The sequence below is a fragment of the Etheostoma cragini genome, chromosome 12 (assembly GCF_013103735.1).
Source record: "Etheostoma cragini isolate CJK2018 chromosome 12, CSU_Ecrag_1.0, whole genome shotgun sequence".
Taxonomy (NCBI): domain Eukaryota; kingdom Metazoa; phylum Chordata; class Actinopteri; order Perciformes; family Percidae; genus Etheostoma; species Etheostoma cragini.
Window position 1 is genome coordinate 22711099 of NC_048418.1, and position 19892 is coordinate 22730990.

General features: G+C 40.6%; 1 protein-coding gene across 14 annotated transcripts in view; it reads left to right on the top strand.

Moving 5' to 3' along the window:
• LOC117954139 (rho GTPase-activating protein 12-like) overlaps positions 1-19892 on the top strand; it is a 71254-nt gene that overhangs the window by 18084 nt on the left and 33278 nt on the right. The window contains exon 1 of one of the 14 annotated variants that reach the window (XM_034887691.1): positions 4283-4544. The exons of the other annotated variants lie outside the window; for them this stretch is intronic. Within the exon in view, the coding sequence (XP_034743582.1) occupies positions 4521-4544 (24 nt within the window). The 5' untranslated portion in view covers positions 4283-4520. Of the gene's footprint in view, positions 1-4282; positions 4545-19892 lie in introns of those variants that run through there. 14 annotated transcript variants of the gene reach the window in all.

Sequence of the window (19892 nt, forward strand, 5' to 3'; positions counted from 1 at the left end):
CCCCCCCCCCCCCCCCACTTCTTACCCCATTTAGTACCACCCACTGCATCCAAAGCAGATGAAGTCATAAAAGAAATGGTGCTGTCATGTTTGAAAAACAGCCAACACTGGTATTGAGTTCCTTCTGACAGCCATCGATCCTTAGTTGGAAAATGTTAAAGTTACCAGCTGAGACATAACTTGATACTTACATGCATACGGTGCATGTTAAAGCCCCTAGTCGCGGCGGATTGGACACTGTATCCACCGAAGCAGATGTTTCCCTCTAGCCACTGATAATGGCTGTCAAGGTCTGTGTGCTTTAATTTGCTGCTTCGCTGCACCGCCTTCATTCAATCTGCTTTTCATCACTCACTCTTCCTCCAGGATCATAATAATCCAACAGCACTAAGCATGCTAGAGACTAGTGGTTCTCAAACTTTTTTTCTAATAGGCATTGAAGCCAAGTACACCCTGATCGGCACTAATCATTTTAGGTAGAATAAGAATTCTATCTAAAGAGAAAAAGTACAGCGCTGTCAGCGATAGATTTACTAAACAACAGCCATGCGATTTAAAAAATACATTTATATGCTAACGAGAAAAGGAGACAAAATCTTGGAACAAGATGATAGAAAGAAGGAAGGAAGTAAGGCAAGAATAGGTCCAAAATAGTACCAAAAACTTCAAAAACAGTTACATACCAGTAACTTCAAAAAAAGCGAGAAACGTGTAAAAAGTAGAAGGAAGGAAGGAAGGCAATAATAGGTCCAAAGAATATATATACACACATGTATCAGATTTTTGGTAGGAAAAAAAAGCCTATATAAAGAGGAACAATGCTCTGGACAACAGCTTTGTAACCATAAAAAATGTTGGTAAATATCTCACGTACCTCCTGCAGTCCTCCAAAGTACCCCTAGGGGTACATGTACCCCCATTTGATAAACACTGTTTAGACCATGACCTCTAACCTCACTTCACATAATAGTTATGGCACAAAAAAAGGACTTGCACCGTCAAATGTCAAATGTTGGCTGCTCAACCGGACTGTTTCCCCCCTGTCATCTGAAGGCTTATCTTCATCTTTGGTGTTGTAGCTGGTGTAGTAAATACGAAGAAACGTAGTCCCCGATTTAGCATAAACACAGGCTCTTCAGATGGGGAATAATACACTAATGCCAAGCCTCGTGTAATGTGGTGTGTTACAAAATTCTTCTGTAAAACATGTTATCATGTCTTAGTAGTTGTGAACACCCACTTGATTGACTTTAACAGCAGTCTGTAGTTGTTGTTCATTCATGACCAAAATGTGACAATATAATTGAGTTTTTCTAAAATCAAACGGCAACACTTTTGCTTGATTCAGGTGAAAAACCAGAATAAACTTAACTTTCCACAACAACAAATGAACAGGTGTTACAGGTGCACATATCATACCGATACCTCACTGTATTGCTATTTCAGTCCACCTGCTTGACTGAAGGTCTGTCTCATGTTATGGCTAAACATATGACAAGAGCACTAGGTTAAAGCTAGGGCTGGGCAAAGTTATTTTTTTCCCCTCAAAATATGGGCACTTTAATATTAGTGTGGCGAAAAAAAGGCAACATTTTCTAAACTCGCAATATCCTAATTGATGTTCACTAGCTTCAAATGGTGTATTTGAGGTCTATCCAAAAAGGCAACGACAGAAAAAGCTCAGATTAAGGTAAAACATGTTTCTTTTCTGTGTCCTTTTAGTAATATTAACATCATACATAGACTGATTACGTCATTTAACGCAAGTACAACACGTTTCTTGACTAGGCCCTTTAGCAGTTTGGTACCTTGGCTCACCATATTAGTGTTAGTTGTACACGTTTACCCACCACTCCCTTATGATTAACTTTAGGCTGTGAGGTAACCTCTGTCTGTCTCTGGATGTTTCCAGTGCGTCTTACATTTAGAAACTCTTATTCAAGGTGCCCTGCCACTAAACCGTTTTTACTTGCATGTTTTGAAATATGTCAGGTCCTTATGTGCTTGTGTTATGTGGTGAATGTGAAGATGAACTGCTGCCTCCTCTGTCAGCTCTAGTCACTGAAAAGAATTAAGAAGAGAAATCAGGCCAATCACAACAGCTGGTCAGTCTGAGGTCATGTTACCTCAGCTCATTACTATTCATGAGCTGGGTAAAGGATGCTGATAGCCAGGCTCACATCGGCTAGCTGTTAGCCAATCAGAGTCAAGTAGCTTAGCTTGTTGAATATCAATGACAACTGGCACAAATCAAGCTGAGTATTCCTGCAGGCTTTCTATATCACACTCAACTGGTTTCCCCCCCCCCCCCAAAAAAAGACCTCAAAGACTGTTAAAGACCTCAAAGTTGGCAATCAAAAACCAGGATCATCTCAAAGAGGTTCTTAAATCAGTTAGGGTAGGGTTTTCGTCGCTAACAGTCGCTAACACCCACTCCACCCTGCCGACTCCCATGGTACATATGACAGCTGTAATCAACTAAAAACCTCTTAATGACTCTTTGCGGGACGATTGATTGAAGGAAGCACTTCCTGATTTCTCTGATTACCCAGTGTGTGTCACAGGATGTTGAGTTGGCAAGTGTATGTCTTCACACTGCCACTCCTTCTTGGGCATGAAGTGGTTGAACACACCCACCCGTGCACGTTAATGTACGTCTGTAGCACATAAAATAAGTCATTCATTGATCCACACAGTCATTTGTTCATTGCCCCCCCCACACACACACACACACACACAGTCTGTTTTTTTAAGAGCTTTGCCTCAGGTTACCACTGGAACAGATTACACATTTTCCCTCTACTGTTAGGGTAAGGAGTACTGAACAGCTTCCATGCAGTTATCAAATACCTTGCTCAAGGGCACCTTGATGCTAACTGTTGAAAGAAGGGGACGGACATTGACATGAAACAACTTTTTCCCAGACTTCACTGCTCTTGCTGTCCCCCCAACCTCTCTTTTCCAGTATGTTGTGTTTTTGATAACCTCAGCCGCCTGTTTGTATCCTTTCTTTCCCCTCTTATCTTACTCCGTCATGTTTCCTAACAGATTGTTTGTGGATTACAACTAGCGACCTTCTGTCACAAAGCCTCTCACATCTGGGTCACCAGATGACTCTCAGCACAATAACATGCCGTGTTTATTAGGGCTGCAGCTAATGATTTGGGCTCTTTGTTATCATGTGCAGAGGATTTTCTTGATTAACCCAGTCATTGTTTAGTCAATTTAATGTCAGTAAACTGTGATATTTTTCCCAGAGCCCAATGTGACATCTTCAATCATCTTATTTTGGGTGAAAACCGTCCCACGGAAGTAAATCGACGATCCTATACATCAAAAAAATCTGGAACCAGTACGAATTTTATGCGTGTTTGCTTGATTTCTTAAGACAAAGTCTAACGTGCGGTTCTCGCACGGTTTCTGTTGTGGATTCTGTTGTTTTTCAGGGAATTTGAGCTTCAAAATGACTTCCCGGTGTGAAGTTTGAAGTTCGCAGATGTCTCATTTCAGGAAAAACAGCCGGTCATTTGGGATTAAGATGGAAAGTCTCCGTGGGAGTACTGCGGACCGTGGTAGTGACCGCTAGGAACCGGCCCAGAGGGGTTTTTAGTACTGTTGTGTACTGTTCTCAACCTGGGACACACAGACAGACGCACGTGCACGCGCAGCTTCAGGCGGTCTGGCAGCTTGGCAGTGTGTTTGGCTCTTATGTAACAGAGCAGGGGTAAGGCCACGTTTGATAACCTCACTTTGAATCCCTTTCTTCCTATATCCTTGTTTGTTTGCCTTGATTCAAAATTCACCTGCTCCTCTTCCAGCCCGGGGCCACCTGTCCTGCACTGAAGTCAGTTTTAAAAAGAGGGGCTCCATAAACGGCAAATACTGCAAAGCAATACATATTTTGAGCTATGGGTCAGCAATATAGATAAAATCTTGGATCCCAGTATAACCTTTTTTTTACATGGCAGTACCTATACACCTTATAATGTAGAGCTTTTTTTACAATTTAGTTGAAAAACCATTTATACATCATGTATCTGTGTCTGTCAATGGGGCACAATGTTCCTCACTTTTGAAGCTTTTCTTAATCCCTCTGGGAGCCTCAATTGGATATCTGTGTACACACTTCAGCTGGGGCGTTCTGTGTTGTGGTATTATGGTGGGACGGGTCAAGCTGTGTGTGTGTGTGGGTGTGTGTGGGGGTGGCAGCTCAGGGAGAGCGAGCATCACTGAGCTCTCTCTCTCTTTGTCTGTCTCTCTCTCTCTCTCTGTCTCTCTCTCTCTCTCTCTGTGTTTATGTAAGAACGTGTAAGTGAATAAGAGTCAGTGTGCGTGTTTTTGTGTGTGTGTGTCAGGCCACAGAGTGGCATTATCTGCTTCGCCACGGTGGTTTGTCAGTCAGGCACAGAGTTTGTGGCTAGGCAGAGACTGCTGTGTTTTGCTGCATCATCAGAGTACTCGTCCGCACCGCCGGCTACGCGACTTTTTCCTCTGCAGCGGCGACTCAGCCACAGCGCAGCATGTACCCAGATCAGAATGAGACGGTAAGAGCACTTCTTTCTCTGTGCGTGTGTACAGCAGGGACATGCAAAAATACAGAAACGGTCAACTCCAGATGCCTCTTACTCGGTGTGTTCATACAGCTATGGTGCACATTGTTTTGCTTAGTCAGCACATCCGTTCCTGTTTATTGTATCAACAGTAATGTACTGCGTAGTGACTCATACTCATTCTAAAGCTTTCTGGGTTATAAGAGGCACACTGATTCACACAAACCAGCTGGCATTTTGGGCATTTTCTTTTTCTTTTTGTTTGTTTCACTCTGAGAGAATTATCTTCGAATGAAGGGCTATCTCTTTTAAATTTCATTAAGCAGAGAGTGTTGATCCCTAAAGTTATACACACTCGGCGATGATGTGACTATACCTTCTCAGCCTTGTATTGCTGTTGTTTTTCATTTTCACTCACTCACTCACTCACTCTCACACACACACAGCAGCTGACCTTGCAGCTTTTTGTTTACCAGCTTTGAACAGGACTTGTGTTTATTACCCATTCATTCACCCAGAGTGCTCACAGTGATCCATAGCATTGATTTTTGGAGCCACAGCTACTGTCCAGCCAGAAGGAACAGACGGAAGGTTTAGTTGCACACTTTGAGACGTTTGAAGTGATGATGCCATGCAACAGGATAGCTGGGAGGGTGCGCTAAGCACTTGCCATGCTTCATTACATAAGCGCTGGCTACGTAACATTTATTTGGACAGCTGGCTGTATGAGACGAGCTCGGGGCAGCAGTGATGATGGGAGAGAAAACCAGGCGTGGTGATGAAGTATTCTGTGGTATTACTATTTATTTAGATTTCAGATATGATGTAGCTTTTATTTTACACAGCTGAAATTACTAACACTTGACATATTAAGTGTTCCTAGCTAAAATAATCATTGTTTTGTAAACTGAACTATATGTAAACTTTAATCTCCGTTACCTTTTAGTGTCTTAAAATAATAGTTTGTTTTGTCATCTTGCATCACCTTGTTTTTATTGCAGCTACTCACTTCCTCCTATTTCCTTTATATCTCCCTTTTTCTTTTTTAAATTTCAGAAAAAAACGACATTTAAAATTGTCACTGTACATCTTTAAAGGTCCTATGACATACTGGATGCTTTTATATAGGCCTACGTGGTCCCCTAATACTGTATCTGAAGTCTCTTTTACATAGACCTTAGTGGTCCCTAATACTGTATCTGAAGTCTCTTTTACATAGACCTTAGTGGTCCCTAATACTGTATCTGAAGTCTCTTTTATATAGACCTTAGTGGTCCCTAATACTGTATCTGAAGTCTCTTTATATAGACCTTAGTGGTCCCTAATACTGTATCTGAAGTCTCTTTTATATAGACCTTAGTGGTCCCCTAATACTGTATCTGAAGTCTCTTTTATATAGACCTTAGTGGTCCCTAATACTGTATCTGAAGTCTCTTTTATATAGACCTTAGTGGTCCCTAATACTGTATCTGAAGTCTCTTTTATATAGACCTTAGTGGTACCTAATACTATATCTGAAGTCTCTTTTATATAGAACATAGTGGTCCCCTAATACCATATCTACAGCCACTAGAGCCGGTCCCACAATGAGCTTTCCTTAGGCTTTGCCATTTCTGAGTCTGTAGCTTTAAATGCTATTGAGGAGGAGAGAGGGGGGCAAGGTGAAGGATGGGTGTGTGGCCTTGATCAACTGCCATGCTTTGCTTGTTTGCCATGATGTTTCTTTCTTTCTCATGGTTGGGCCAAATTCTCTGGGCGGGCAAAGCAGAGAAAGGGGAGATAACCTTTCCCCTTATGACATCATAAGCGAAAGATTCCAGATTGGCCCATCCAAGCTTTCATTTTCTTAAAGACAGAGATGGATACCCAGGGCTCAGTTTAGACCTATCACCATTTCTAGCCACTGGGGGACCATGGGCAGACTGGGAGAACTCATATTAATGTTAAAAACCCTCATAAAGTGACATTTTCATGCCATGGGACCTTTAGAAACAATGTACACAAAACCAATAAAGGAGGAAAGTGCGGGCCTATTGCCTCTTACAAGATGTACTATTAGATTTTTATGTAAACATGACCCAGTTCTTAATACGTACGAAGAAGCTCCTTTTTTCAATGTATTTCAAACATGGTTCTTTCTCTCTTTAAGATCAATCCCCTCCAAATCGCCATGTGTACCTGAGCAGCCACTAAATGACAGAGAGCCGTTTGCACCATATAATCTCCGGGTCCAGTATAAATAAAGGTTTTCTTGTGGCCCTGTTCGTGTGTACTCATGCTTGTCTGGCTGACGACAGCGTGCACTATAATATGCGTATATTACGTGTGCACTTTGCCCCCACTAAAGTTCACAGTAAAAGATGTTTACTTAGTTTGGATGGGAATATGATGAACTAAAAAAGACATGGAGAGAAGAAGAGAAGAATCCCAACTTTAAGGTTTTTAAAACATGTTTTGATTCGAGCACTATTTACTTGCGTAATGTGCCTTTTTCTAGAACATAAGTCTGTCAGGGACATTAACATCTTCACTTCCAAATTTGAAGAAATGTGAAAACCAAGGGAAATTAGCTTATCACTGGTTCAAATGGCATAGGCTGTAAGGGCCTCAGGTCCTCACAGCAAGGACTTTTACATGGAGCTGTTTCTATGTTAAAGCTGAAAACTGTGCATTTCCCTGACATTTTTGGATATTTTCTTCTTTTGTCTTTTTCTTATCTTCCCTTTTCTTGAGCATTTTTTAACATCCGTTCGGAAGCCATCCATCTACAGTTCAGAGTTGAACTAATTAGTCTGTATATTCACCAGGTGACTGACTATCAGCAAGTACTATTTTGATAACGATAAATCTTTCTAGTCAGTTTTGAAGTAAAAACATGTTATGGTTGTAGCTCTGCAAAATGTAGGCATTTTTATCATTCTGTTTAATATAATTTGGAATTGTTTAAATTATTTGGCAAGAACAAGAAATTTGACGACGTCACCAAGGGCTTTAAGAAGTTGTGATTTTTCCACATCTTGTAGACTGATTGTCAATGAATTGACAAAACATATTTGGCAGATTAAGTGAGGATGAAAGGGATCAGTTGCCGTCCAAACGCAATTGACTTATTTGTTGTATTGAATTAGGCCTGCACAAATAATCATAAAATTGCAATCTCAATTCGCCCTGTTTGCGATTTAATTTGGAAATAATTTCAAATTATATATATAAATTTTTCAGATGACTTTGGTTCTCAATTCGTTTTACGTGCCGACTGCATCATAAACGCTACTACTTTCTTCTGTGAGTTTTAAACATAGACTGTATAAAATAGGTCTTAAAGCGCCCCAAGCGCTGCAATGCTCTCCCTGCTAAACAATGTGCTCCAGATACCAAAAAAAATCGGTTTGGTACTGCCAATTTGTTTTGTGTCATGGTTCATGTGTGCAATACACTTCATGAGAAAAAAATCGTGGCAGAGAATCGTGATATCAATTCTAAGCTAAAAAATCTTGATTCATATTTTTCCCAGAATCACGCAGGCCTACATATATTGAAGTTGTTTTACTGAAGTCTTTATTTCATTTGTTACTGTCATCATCCGTAACATGTAGATTATTTAGATAATTTAACCAGATAGTTCAGGTGGTGTTGTCATTTTGTCGTACCATTGCAAACCTAACAATTACCTTCATTTCCCAGGTATGGAACATATAGTACAAGCAATATGTAATATAGGAATGTAGAGATGGGATTGACAGTAAGGATAACCCTGAATTACAAATCCCTACTCTCTTCTCAGAGCTTACACTGTCTTTCCTATGGGTGTCACAAGTTGAAGGCTTGATGTCAGTGGGCCACTGCATCTTCAGCAAATTACCCCCCTAACCCTTTTTTCTACTGTACATGTAGCTCAATAATATCTTCCAAGCTGGCTGTTAGACTGTTGTTACAATCAGGGCAGAATCCGTAGGATAAAGAAAGCAGTGTGTAAACGCTAGTAATATGAACTGGTTGGGGGATCAATGGCAGGATGATCCCAGCTTAAGCTTTGTTCTTCTTCTGCTGTAGGTGACATAGTGTACCAAAGCTTCTTTTTCTGCTTGTTTTGTTTTTCTTTAATAAATAAACCGGAAGTTAAATACATGATTAGGTACACATATTGAGCAAGGCATTAACACACTCAGGTTCAGTGATGTTAGATAGTGACATACCTCTAGAATTAAAAAGATATGTCATTATTAATGTTTTTGAAACATTTTTTTTAGACCAAAAGCTACACAAGTAGTCTCCACACAGTTTATGCACCGATCTGCCCTAACACTTGGCCAAGACACTGAATGCCAAGTTGCTCCCAATGCTGTCCCATTGGTGTGTGTGTGTGTGTGTGAATGGTGCCTTTGAGTAGTCATTAAGAGGCGATATAAATACAGTCCATACATCCAGAATCTACGAGTACTCAAAAGATGCCTTCTACTTCACTAGATGGAGTTGCTGTAGGATCGGAGTGGATGTATGGTCAGTTCTTGTCAGATATCATCTTTGCAGCCCAGTCATTGACAATCCCTGCGCTAAATGATATAACTACGTCAAACCAGTTCATCATACCCTCACTCTGCAGGCCTGAACAAACTGAATGGTCTCACTTTCTCTCAGCCTTTTCTATGTTCTCTTCATACCTCAAGGCTTCCTTTTCTGGAGTTTAATCACAATTCAGCTGAGACACGTTTAGGCAAGTATTACAAGTATTTGCTGAATCTTCACTCCTCAGCATAATGGGTAGTTTTCAGTGTGGCGTAATAGTTGGATGGGTGAACCGTAAACTGCATAGGTACCGTTTTACAACTAGGGATGGGTATTGTTTAAAAGTTTTCTGTAACGATACCAATACCGGTTTCTAAACTATACTTTTTCCCCCCCAATTAGCAGTTTTATCAAACAAACAATAAATTCCAACATTACACATTAAGGCACACATCTTTTTATTTATGTTTCAGCTCCGACTACGTTCCTGCGTGTCACTACGACATGCAACATTAAGACAGCCAATCACAAACGTTATTAGATCTTGGTAGAAGCATGCTGCACGCTTATTGGCTCCCTGACGCTGATGAGATCGACTCTGTAGGTATTGAAATTGGGTATAGAATGATTCATTTTTTTCCCAGACTGGATAATTTAGAGTCCATTCGGGCGGTGCCAAAAAAGTGTTGAATTCGGTTTCCATCCCTATTCACAACTATCTCTAAGGCCTTTGTGGTTGTTTGTCTAAACAGCTGTGCAGCCGTGAATGTCTGCCTGCTGCCTACCCATCTGTCTGTAAAACCTAGTGAAGAAACCAGCTCCCAAATCCACTGTGATTGAATTGGGAGAAAACGAAGAAGAACAAAGATTACAGTGTGAGTAGAAGGACCTGCAGAGTCATGCTGTGTAATTAACTGCACCCTGTCAGCTCTCCTACGTGTAATGTCCGCTCCTCTCCTGCACTACACAAGCTCCTTCACTTCCTGTTTGGGCTGTGCCCCTGGGATAATTCCTTCTCAGATTAGATTAGTAGATTATTTTAGGAGTCTTGCCGGCCTGTTCCCCTTCCTGCTCCTTTTCCTCTTCCTTCTGCTTCTGCCTTTTGATGATTTACAATCAATAACCGATGCTGCCTATCATTGCACATTATCTGCTTCATGTCGTGCTGTTGTAGTTATCTGAAAAATGCACTTAAATCCCTCAGAGGATGAATGTGAATTTGAGCAGGTGTTTGCTGTCTGGAGAAGCCAGAGACGTGATGAGCAGTGTTGCTCATTTGCATTCAAGACGAGAAATACAGGTTCAGGCCCAGTGAATGGCTGTTGTTCGGAAAAGAAAAAAGCAAGCGTTTTTCTTTTTGTTATTTTCTCCCCAAGGAAAAGTAGATTTTTAGGACACCTGGGTGAACACAAAGTCAAATCACACAATGCTTGTCATCAGTTTGACAAAACCTTCTATGCGCAAGGCCTTCTGCTCACAGTATTCTGGCCATTTTGTGATTGAGTAGCGCAAGATACATCTGGTCCTTCTCCTGTTCCAACTCTCTCCAACCCTTCTCACTGTAGTCGAGTGCATAGTTTTCTGTGCAATGAGGGATTATCACACATTACATTACAGACATTCCAGCTTCCTCCTCTTTCACTTTTACCTCCAAGTAAAGTTCAAATAAGGCATTGGATTGGTTACAATCTGTCCATGCACCTCCAAACCCTGCAATGTTGCCAAGTTAATGCAACAAGCCGTTATTTTGAACAGTACAACATTATCCTAACTGATAGACAGGATGATCCGAGTTGTAATAAACCCCCTAAGAGATCAACCAAACATCAAACGGACCAGTGAATTTCACCCAGATAAAAAATTAACGTCTGGAGAACAGGAAGCTGAGGGGAGGTTGTTTGTTGCATCTTTCATGGGCAAAAAAATCAGATTGTACTTTCAATTTCTCTCACTGCCCTTTTGTTTTTTTGAACACAAAAACAATCTACATATTGTTATAAGAATTCAACTTTTCAGGTCCACTGTAGGTCAGGAGTCTGTCACCAAACATTGAGATGTGTGCTTTGTATTGCACAGATAAATGCATCTCTGCTTGATCTTAGGGGTGGTAATCACCAGAGGCCTCATAATACAACTTAATCACGATACTTTAGTCACAATACGACATAATTGTCGTAATTGTGAATAATATTATTTTATATATCCCCAATTTCAATTGATGTCCCCAAAAGGAAACTTTTAAGATACAGGAAGATAAATTTCTCTGTTTGTTCATCACACTGTAATTTTATTGCTAAAAAATGGGAAACTGACAACACATACAATATATAACAAAATATAATCCATACTTGGCTTCTGTGTATCGATACAGTATTGCCACAGAAAATATCGCGATACTATGCTGTAATGATTATCTTTTTCTTTTTTTCACCCCTACTGAATCTGTAGCACTTATGGATTGATCCATACACTGTGGTAGTGTAATGCTTTTTTTGTATGTCACCAACATAGTGCTGGGCGGTATGACCAAAAATGTATACCACGGTATTTTTCAAGATTCTGGCGGTTTCACAGTATATCTTGGTATTTTCCTTCTTTTGCTTGACTGGGCCTTTTATATAGGTTTATAATGGCCTATTTAACTGCCAGTATTCAGTTCTGTCAGAACATAAAAAGAAACGTTTGAATGTCATCATGTTTACTAAAAGCTCTGATTACTAAAACGTTTTGCTTGGCTCCATAGCATTATATAACGTTATATCTAGGATAATGAATGGAACAGTTACAGATTTTTTATTTTGCCAAATACAAAGTAGTAAAGATTTGCATGGCCATTGAATAAATCGCAGCAATCTCGGTTTTTCCACGTTGCATCATCCCCAGAGTAGAAACCCGCTGATGGAAAACTGCCGGCAGTCATTTGGAAGACAATCTACAGCAGGTGACAATGTCTGTGCAGTCTACCATTTTTTTTTTTTTTCATTTTGGACCACCTCCCCTGTTCTTCTTTGTGCTTTTGTTTCCCACTCCAGGGTTGGTCGGCTGAATACACACTTGTTTAGCTGCACCATGCTTAACATATTACCACATATGGGATAAGGCGCCCTTCTCCTGTGCTCCTCATTGCCCACCTTGTCTTGCAAATGATCCTACAGTCACACATTTTTGTTTACAAGATGGATGATGGCTGATAGAATAGATGGAATGACTTTTTAACCCACTCATGCTACATTTACATTGCTAGTTTTGGAGTGTTGAGACAAAAGCAAACTCCGTGCAATTGTTTTTAGCTCCAATAGAAGAACTAATCTCTGTTTAAAGTAACACGCCCAAGCCCAAATATTGCATAAACATTCTTGTATATTGTTGCTGGTAGTTGCCATGGTAACGCTTGTAGCTTAGTCTCAGAGGAATGAGATGTTATCCACCAATCACGCTGCAAAACATTGACGTCCGTGTCGGTGTTGCCAAAGGTCTTTGAGACTGCAACATAACCCCGCCAAGTCCAAACCAAAACGGGTCAGAAGTGCTTCCAAAGGTCTCGGGTTTAGGGGCTCGGAAAGGCCAGAGCAGGGGGAATGGGAGGGGGGCACGCTAGAGCAGGGGATGAGAGGGGGCACGTAGGAAAAGGTATTTGTTTTTAAACCAAAACGTACCAATGTAAATGTTGCATCAGGTAGGAGTCTGTGAGAAAGACTTTCTGAAGCTCTTGTGTGTTGCTTTAATGTGTGTGTGTGTGTGTGTGTGTGTGTGTGTGTGTATTATAGATATTTTTGTAATTCCAAGTTGGAACTAGTTCTCGATGCCCAACCCTAGACATTAGGGAGTGTATGTGTGGTTTAACAGTGTCTCAGGGTGGAGGTCCTAGCCTGATGTGGACATAGAGAGATTCTAGTCAGAATATGAGTCTGATTCTACTGGAGTGGGTTGTGATTATGAGGCGTGTTTCAACCCAAAAAAAAATTCCTCTGCACTCAATTGGATACACCTACAACCAATCAGAGTAGTGCAGTATGTGATGTATGGAAGGACGGCAAAAACATCTTTCTGATCGACAAATCACCTTGATCGCGGTTCTCCGTTCCTCTTTTAAAATGTGCTGTCGATATCTTCTCTGACATATTTGATGGAGGAATCTACACATCAGTTCTCCAGCGCCAGCACTTGGGTTGTAAACCAATTCAACCCAGGGGCTCTTTGATGAATTGGTTGATTACGTTACTGTTGATCATCTGTCCATCATCCTATAAAGCCCGCCCTGACGATTTGATTTGTCCGAACACCTCTGGTTTGAGCATAGTTGCACCACAACGGATCAAGTCCAGACCGAGCGTTCCAACCTCATGTGTTGAGGGCAAGGCTAAGTTTGGCTGGCATCCAGGCTATGAATGTCTCCCTTATTAAACTCTACTGTTGGAGTTTAACATTACTTGGATTATGAAATTTGAGGTGACTGGATTTTACAGCAATGCTTTGCTTGTCAGCCCAGGTTTTGCACACTAGTTCCTCTCAACGTGAGCCCATGAAGTGGTTTTAAAAGGAGGTGAAATGCTACAGGCTGAATTAAGGCTCATCCTTAGTCAGGGGAATCTATCTTCCTCATACTTTTCCTTTACTCTCCTTCTCCTCCATAAAGAGGTGTGCTGTTGAGGCATGCGGCTATAGGGAAACAGAGACACGTGGCCTCTTCCCTTTAGCTGCAGGAGGTGGAAAGTATTTGTGTTTTTTTTTTCTTCTTTTTACTTCTCTCCCTCTTCACATTCTTTAAGGTGTGCAGAGACAAGTTGATACGCGATTCCCTGGTGAACCAAAAGAGTGTGCAATGAGCTATGAAAGATTCACACTTAAAAAGAAGAGAGAGATTTATGGAGAGAAAAAAAGACTAGTTGTGAAAGAAGTATTTAGACCCATTACTTAAGTAAAAGTACTAATACTACACTCTAAAAACACTTTTGTTACAAGGATAAGTCTTTCATTGAAAACTTACATAAAAGTACTAAAACGCAAAACAAGAGAAGAGAGACAAAGAAGGAAGGTTGTACTCAGGCGCGCAGACTTGGTGGTGTCGTGCAGAAGTACTTCCCACTACCACCTAGCCACCTGGCATGCACACTACATTGAATTTCACACACTTGCGTCACCATATGCATGCAGACCCCCCCCACCCCGCAAACATTAGTCTAAACGCAGAATAAAAATTGAGAATGCAACGCCACTTGGGCGTTTTCCGGCCCATCTACAAGGGTCTTTTTGTTGCGTCTTTGCACTGATTAACTCTAGTTGTACATTATTTAATCATTACTCACGGCCAATTACTTTGCACTGTTGTTGACCTTGTGAAAAGACACGAGTGGGAATATTTGGGCACATTGTGCCTAAGCTTAATTACACTCTGAGCTTTTCTAATTGCTGTGTCATTTTGGCGTTCCATGCTGCTGCTCAGCTCAGCAATTACTTGCCCTTTCACTTGCTGTATAATGTCCTGGACCTGAAGGCATATAGTGTTCTCCTGGTGTTTTTTTGTCTGTTAAACATCATCCTTTTTTCAATTGTTTCATAATTGATTCAACTGCTGATTATTATCTTGTGAAACAGAATAACAGAGTGTAGTGAAAAAAAAAGCCAATTTTCTTTTCCAAAGAATGCAAGTTTGCGTCTTCAAATGCCTTTGTTTTGTCCAACCGATATATTCACTTTACAATCATTTAAAATGGAGCAAAACTCCTCATCACAAAAGCTGGAACTGGACTGTTTGCTTTGGAAAAATCTGAAAATGTTTCATTTAACCACTACTTAAACTTTTTTTTATCTTGGTCACAATGCATTTCCCAGATGTTCCACAGATGCTCTCAAAGATCCCATTGAATTACATCCCTACTTTTTAAATGGGATTCATTTCCTGTTAAAACAGAACCTTGAGGGATCAGTGTTGAGTGTAAAACCATTGGAGACATTACTTTTAGTTACAAATGACAAAATCACTTTGGATTGATAGTACAGGACTCATTGTTTGGACTTTTTAGTTACAGCCACTGTTGCAGAATGATGTCATCACCACTGACAAGTTTTCCAGCAAGTGCTCATTTTTCGGTACCTTTAAGTTTCTCAAAGATGGGAAAAAAACGGCAATACCAAAGGAAAACTTGTAATAATGTGTAAAACTACTGTAGTGAGGCCTTTAGATTCTGTCCCAAGCAGCTCTGTCAGGTCCGTGTTTACATCAAGTAATTACTGCTTCTCAATGTAATGCAACGCAATGGAAATACAAGAAGTGAATTCTGTGTCTGTATCTGTGTTTTTGGCTTTCTAAATGAAGCACAAAATCCAACAGTAAGAATATCTTCTATAAATGTCCTGCCAGTAACCTAGTTAACCCAATCAGGCCACCGCTGCACTGACCTCTTAAAGCAGGGAGTTTATCAAGTTTCTACTGAAGTTTAACAGCGGAAGGCATTTGGCGTCTTTTTTAAAACTGCCTATGTCTGTTTTACATTATAATCCTACAGAGTAAACCGGGATTTCAAAAAAAGTCCTCCGCACTTTTTAAATTGCAACCGTAGACTTTTTTTCCCTGCAGCTCGGAGCTTTTATTAAAAGTTGAATTGACTTTTCTGGGAAAGAAAAAAAAAACGACCAACGTCAAGCACTTTTTGACAGCCGACCAATGACTAGCGGAGAAGGCCGACCTACGTTTCCACAACAAGAAAAAATGGATTTCAGGAAAAGACAGCTGAGGATTTTTTTATCTAACGTTAGTGGCATCTCTCTCTCTCTCTCCCTCTCTCCCTCTCTCTCTCTCTCTCTCTCTCTCTCTCTCTCTCTCTCTCTCTCTCTCTCTCTCTTTGTCAATTTCTCTCCAAAAATCAGTGTTGCCATGCCAAGGATACTTATGATATAATTGTAGATTCTAAACTAATTCTGTGCTTGTCCCTCAAAGGGTATGTTGAAACAATAATATAAAAAAATCCTAAATATTAAAGTATTTACTTAGCCTTGTATTTTGGCTGGAGAAGACATATTTAGCTGCTAGCTATGCCATGCTTTAATCTTTCTTTAATAAAAAGCCTGGTATTTGTTTTTCAAATTTGTGGAAATATTTGGTTCTTAAAGTGCCCGTATTATAAAAAATAAAAAAAAAACTTTTTCTGGGATCTGAGGCTTCCAAACACATGCACTTGGACAAAAAAAACTTTCCATGCTGTTTTGATGGAGATACGGTTTCTGAATGTCTTCTGTCTCCGGCTCTGCATGGCTTTCTACGTCATTAGCCGAGACAAGGTGGCTAACTGTAGCACGCACTAGCACTAGCACTAGGATGCTAGCTCATTCTCAATGGGAAAACACTGGTACAACACACACTAGTTCACCATAATCTCCAAAAGAACTACTTCCTGTCCCTGTTCTGCAGGTATTCCACAAGTGCCCCTCTTGTAGAAGAAGTCTTCCAGCTAATCCTGCCGGATCCAGCTGGAGAAAGAGTTATCTAGCTGATAGGATCTAACCCTGCTACTGTGCAGGTGCAACTCCCAACAAAGATAGTATAAAAGTGAGATTTCTCACTCTGCAGCTAAAACAGAGACCTAAACACACAGGGTGATAAGAAGATCTGCAGCAATGTGCAGTACCTAAAAAATATGGTGTTTTTGGAAAATGAAACCATGTAAACATATTCTGGTACAACCTCAAAATAGAATTATGATACTGAAAATGAGCATAATATGGGTGCTTTATATCGTATCTTCATATTTGGGACATGTAGATAGGAAATGTAATTTCCTGTTGGATATCCAACTGTTTGGATATCCTGGTGGCAGTGTGTACAGACATGTTCCTCTCTTGCTCTCCACTCCTTTATATGTCTCCCTCTTTCAACACTTGTTTTATCTCTCTCTCTCTCTCTGTTCCATCTCTAGCTCGCTCCATCGCTTTTCGTTCCACCGCTCCACATCGTGCTCTTGGATACTGTAGCAGTAGCTGTTTCTATAGCAACACCCAAAAAAGCTGTCGGCTGCTTTTTGTAACTTAACCTCTACCAGCTTTGTTGTTAAATACAAAAGCGACCTAGTCAACTTTTTCTTGTTAAAATGAGTGTGAGCGAAGTCTAAGAAATGTAAACTAAAGTTGGCACTTAGCTGATGGGTTTCAGTCATTGTTTATGGCTACCAGATGGGGAAATTAACCAGCCAAACAACGAGGATTTTTTTCTACTGCAGCTATTCTTAACTAGGGCTTCTGATGCCATTCTGGGGTTTGCCAGATACTGTGGCCTGAAGGTAAATTAATGCTTTTTAGCCATGTTGCAATGGACATCTGTTTTTTGCAAACACATTTCTGACCAGGGTTAGTGCTATTGTTACACGATTCTATTTCTAAAGAAACGTATTCATCTCACTTACAGTAATCCCTTAATTTCTGGGTTATGCCATGATTCGTGCTGTTGGTAAAAGGCCCCATGTGTCAGCTCTCAGGCGTGACTCACTCTTTTCCAGTACCCACTCTTTGCCTTGACGTTTATTGTTTCCATTATTTGTGCTGTTCTTTTTGTGCATGTGTTCCATCTTGCATCTTTTTTTTACCTCCTCCAGCAATTTGAATCCTCAGATCTATTGACCTGACCTGAAATTCTCTCATCTCTTTTATTTGGGAACTTTATGGGCAACATTGAGTCATCATTCGCTATGTAGGCTGTGTCTGAGCCACCTAAAGGATCTCAGGCCGCTGCTTTAATCAGCCCTGCTGACATTTTGACTTGTCGCCCACACGTTTGACTTCACAGCCATTATTAATGCATTGAGGCAAAGAATGTGGCTTTTCATGAGTCCTGAAGTGGTAAGAAACTACTGTGTCCACCAAACTAAAGCTGTGACGTTTGTGAGTGTTGCTGCCGGTCTGCAGCCCTCCAGGGCTCCTTAATATTGTTCCAGGAAGTCTCTTGGAATAAGACGAGTAACTGATTTTTCATCTTTTCAATAAGGGATTATGATGTTATTTGGATTATAGCTTGTCATTCCCCAGAAAGCAATTGTGTATTGAAGTCTAAGAAAAAAATGGTTTTGCAAACATAAAAGGAGAGTAGTAAGGATTTTGAAATCTTTACTTTTTTGATTTTTTAATTGGACCGTTGTCACAGTTTTTATATTTAAAGACTCCCGTTCAAAGGCGTTTGCCCTGAGGATTTCACTTTTATAACTCATATTTTGTGTAAGTAATTGCGACACTACTTAGCGACTTGTGGTTGGTGTCCCATTATGATGTGCCCCTTTTTAGGAAGGACTGGTCCAGAAACAGCACTGAGACCAGCTTTTAAGCTGGAGGGGGACAACGTGAGTGTATCTTAATCCGTGGCAAACACAAAAGCTTTGAATGAGCAAAGTCTGTCTTAGACAATTAGCTCCTTTTTGTCTGTAGCTGAGCTCAGTGCATCACGGTTGTGTCATGTCCCTGTTTGCTGATATGAATGAGGCTACATGTGCATTAACCACATATAGGCTCATTCATGTCCATGAATGGACACCCAGCACATTTCAACTGATGGCCTTAAAAGACCTGTGTCCATGGTTGAAGGAATAATACTCAGTTCTGTTCCTCCCCACTGGGTTTGGTCTTAACCCATTCAGTGTTGTCCAGCTGGGTCCGGCTGCTCAACAGTGAAGCTGTGTCTGCTGTTTGTAATGTGATCTGACAGGATGAACAGGAAAGGAAAGGAAAGTAATGTGTTCAACTGCTCAATCTAGTCTTTGGTGGTGTCCACAATTCATCTTTTTTTGAAGTTGTCAGTAAACAGTTGTTGAATACAAGTGACTGTTCCAAGTATATTAGATTCCTTTTTGTTGAAGCCTTTAATCTGATTGAATCATCCATTTTTGGGTCAGTGTGCGGGTTTTTATGGAACTGAAATGTTACGGTTCTCCTTGTTTTCAAAGTTTACTTTTAGTCTCCAGGCTGTGTGTTCCCCCTTGTGTTCCTTAATGTGCTGCTGAATGGGAAATTAACTGCATGTACCCTGTCTGCCACAGAGGGATTACATACAACGCACGCACACATGACACGCAGCCATATGCCTCACCACTTATAAATCAAATCGGAGGCCTGGTTTATCGGCATGCAAAGGTTACAGTTTGCAAAATGCTTTTTGCTTTCAAAAGTCTGCTGTCCCGTCAGATGCGTGCCTCCGGTCAACCTCTACCGGGCTAGAATGGGTCGAAGGGTGGGCGTAACATAAGGACAGTTCTACGTTAAAAAAAAAGTGTATGAGCTGAGCCACACCATCCCAAGATAAAAAGATGGTTTAAAAAAAAAAAAAAAAAAGTAAAACTAATAAAGTATTTTTTCTTTTTCTTTCATGAAGCACTCTATATAATAAGTGTGGTGGTGCACAGGGTGAACCGGAGGATCACAGGAGGATTTTGAGACTGAGCTTGGCATAAACCGAGCAGCAGGAGCTCATATCTTCATCCTCCTGGATTGCGATAACGGGCGTCAGGAAGTAAACCTCCCATCAGCGGTGATCAGTGGTGAATTAGATACTGTCAGCGCCTGGTGTGATGCGGCCATTTGTTTCTAAGCGATACAACCAGAATGGCAGCAAGTAGGCTAATCCCCGGCTGGGTCTGAGGCTTTTCTATTGTGAAGGAGAAAAACCTTATCTTTATCATTTGGATGATCCTGTTGTTTAACTTAGGGTTAAGGATTTCATTCTTCCATATAGGGCTCTTGAAAACCTTTTCTTATCTTATCTTACAAACAGGCCATTTTTAGAGATGTTTATTCTACTTATAGCTACTTGTTTCCACATTAGATAACTATTTTAAACTCTCTGCTGAGCCCAAATTGGAG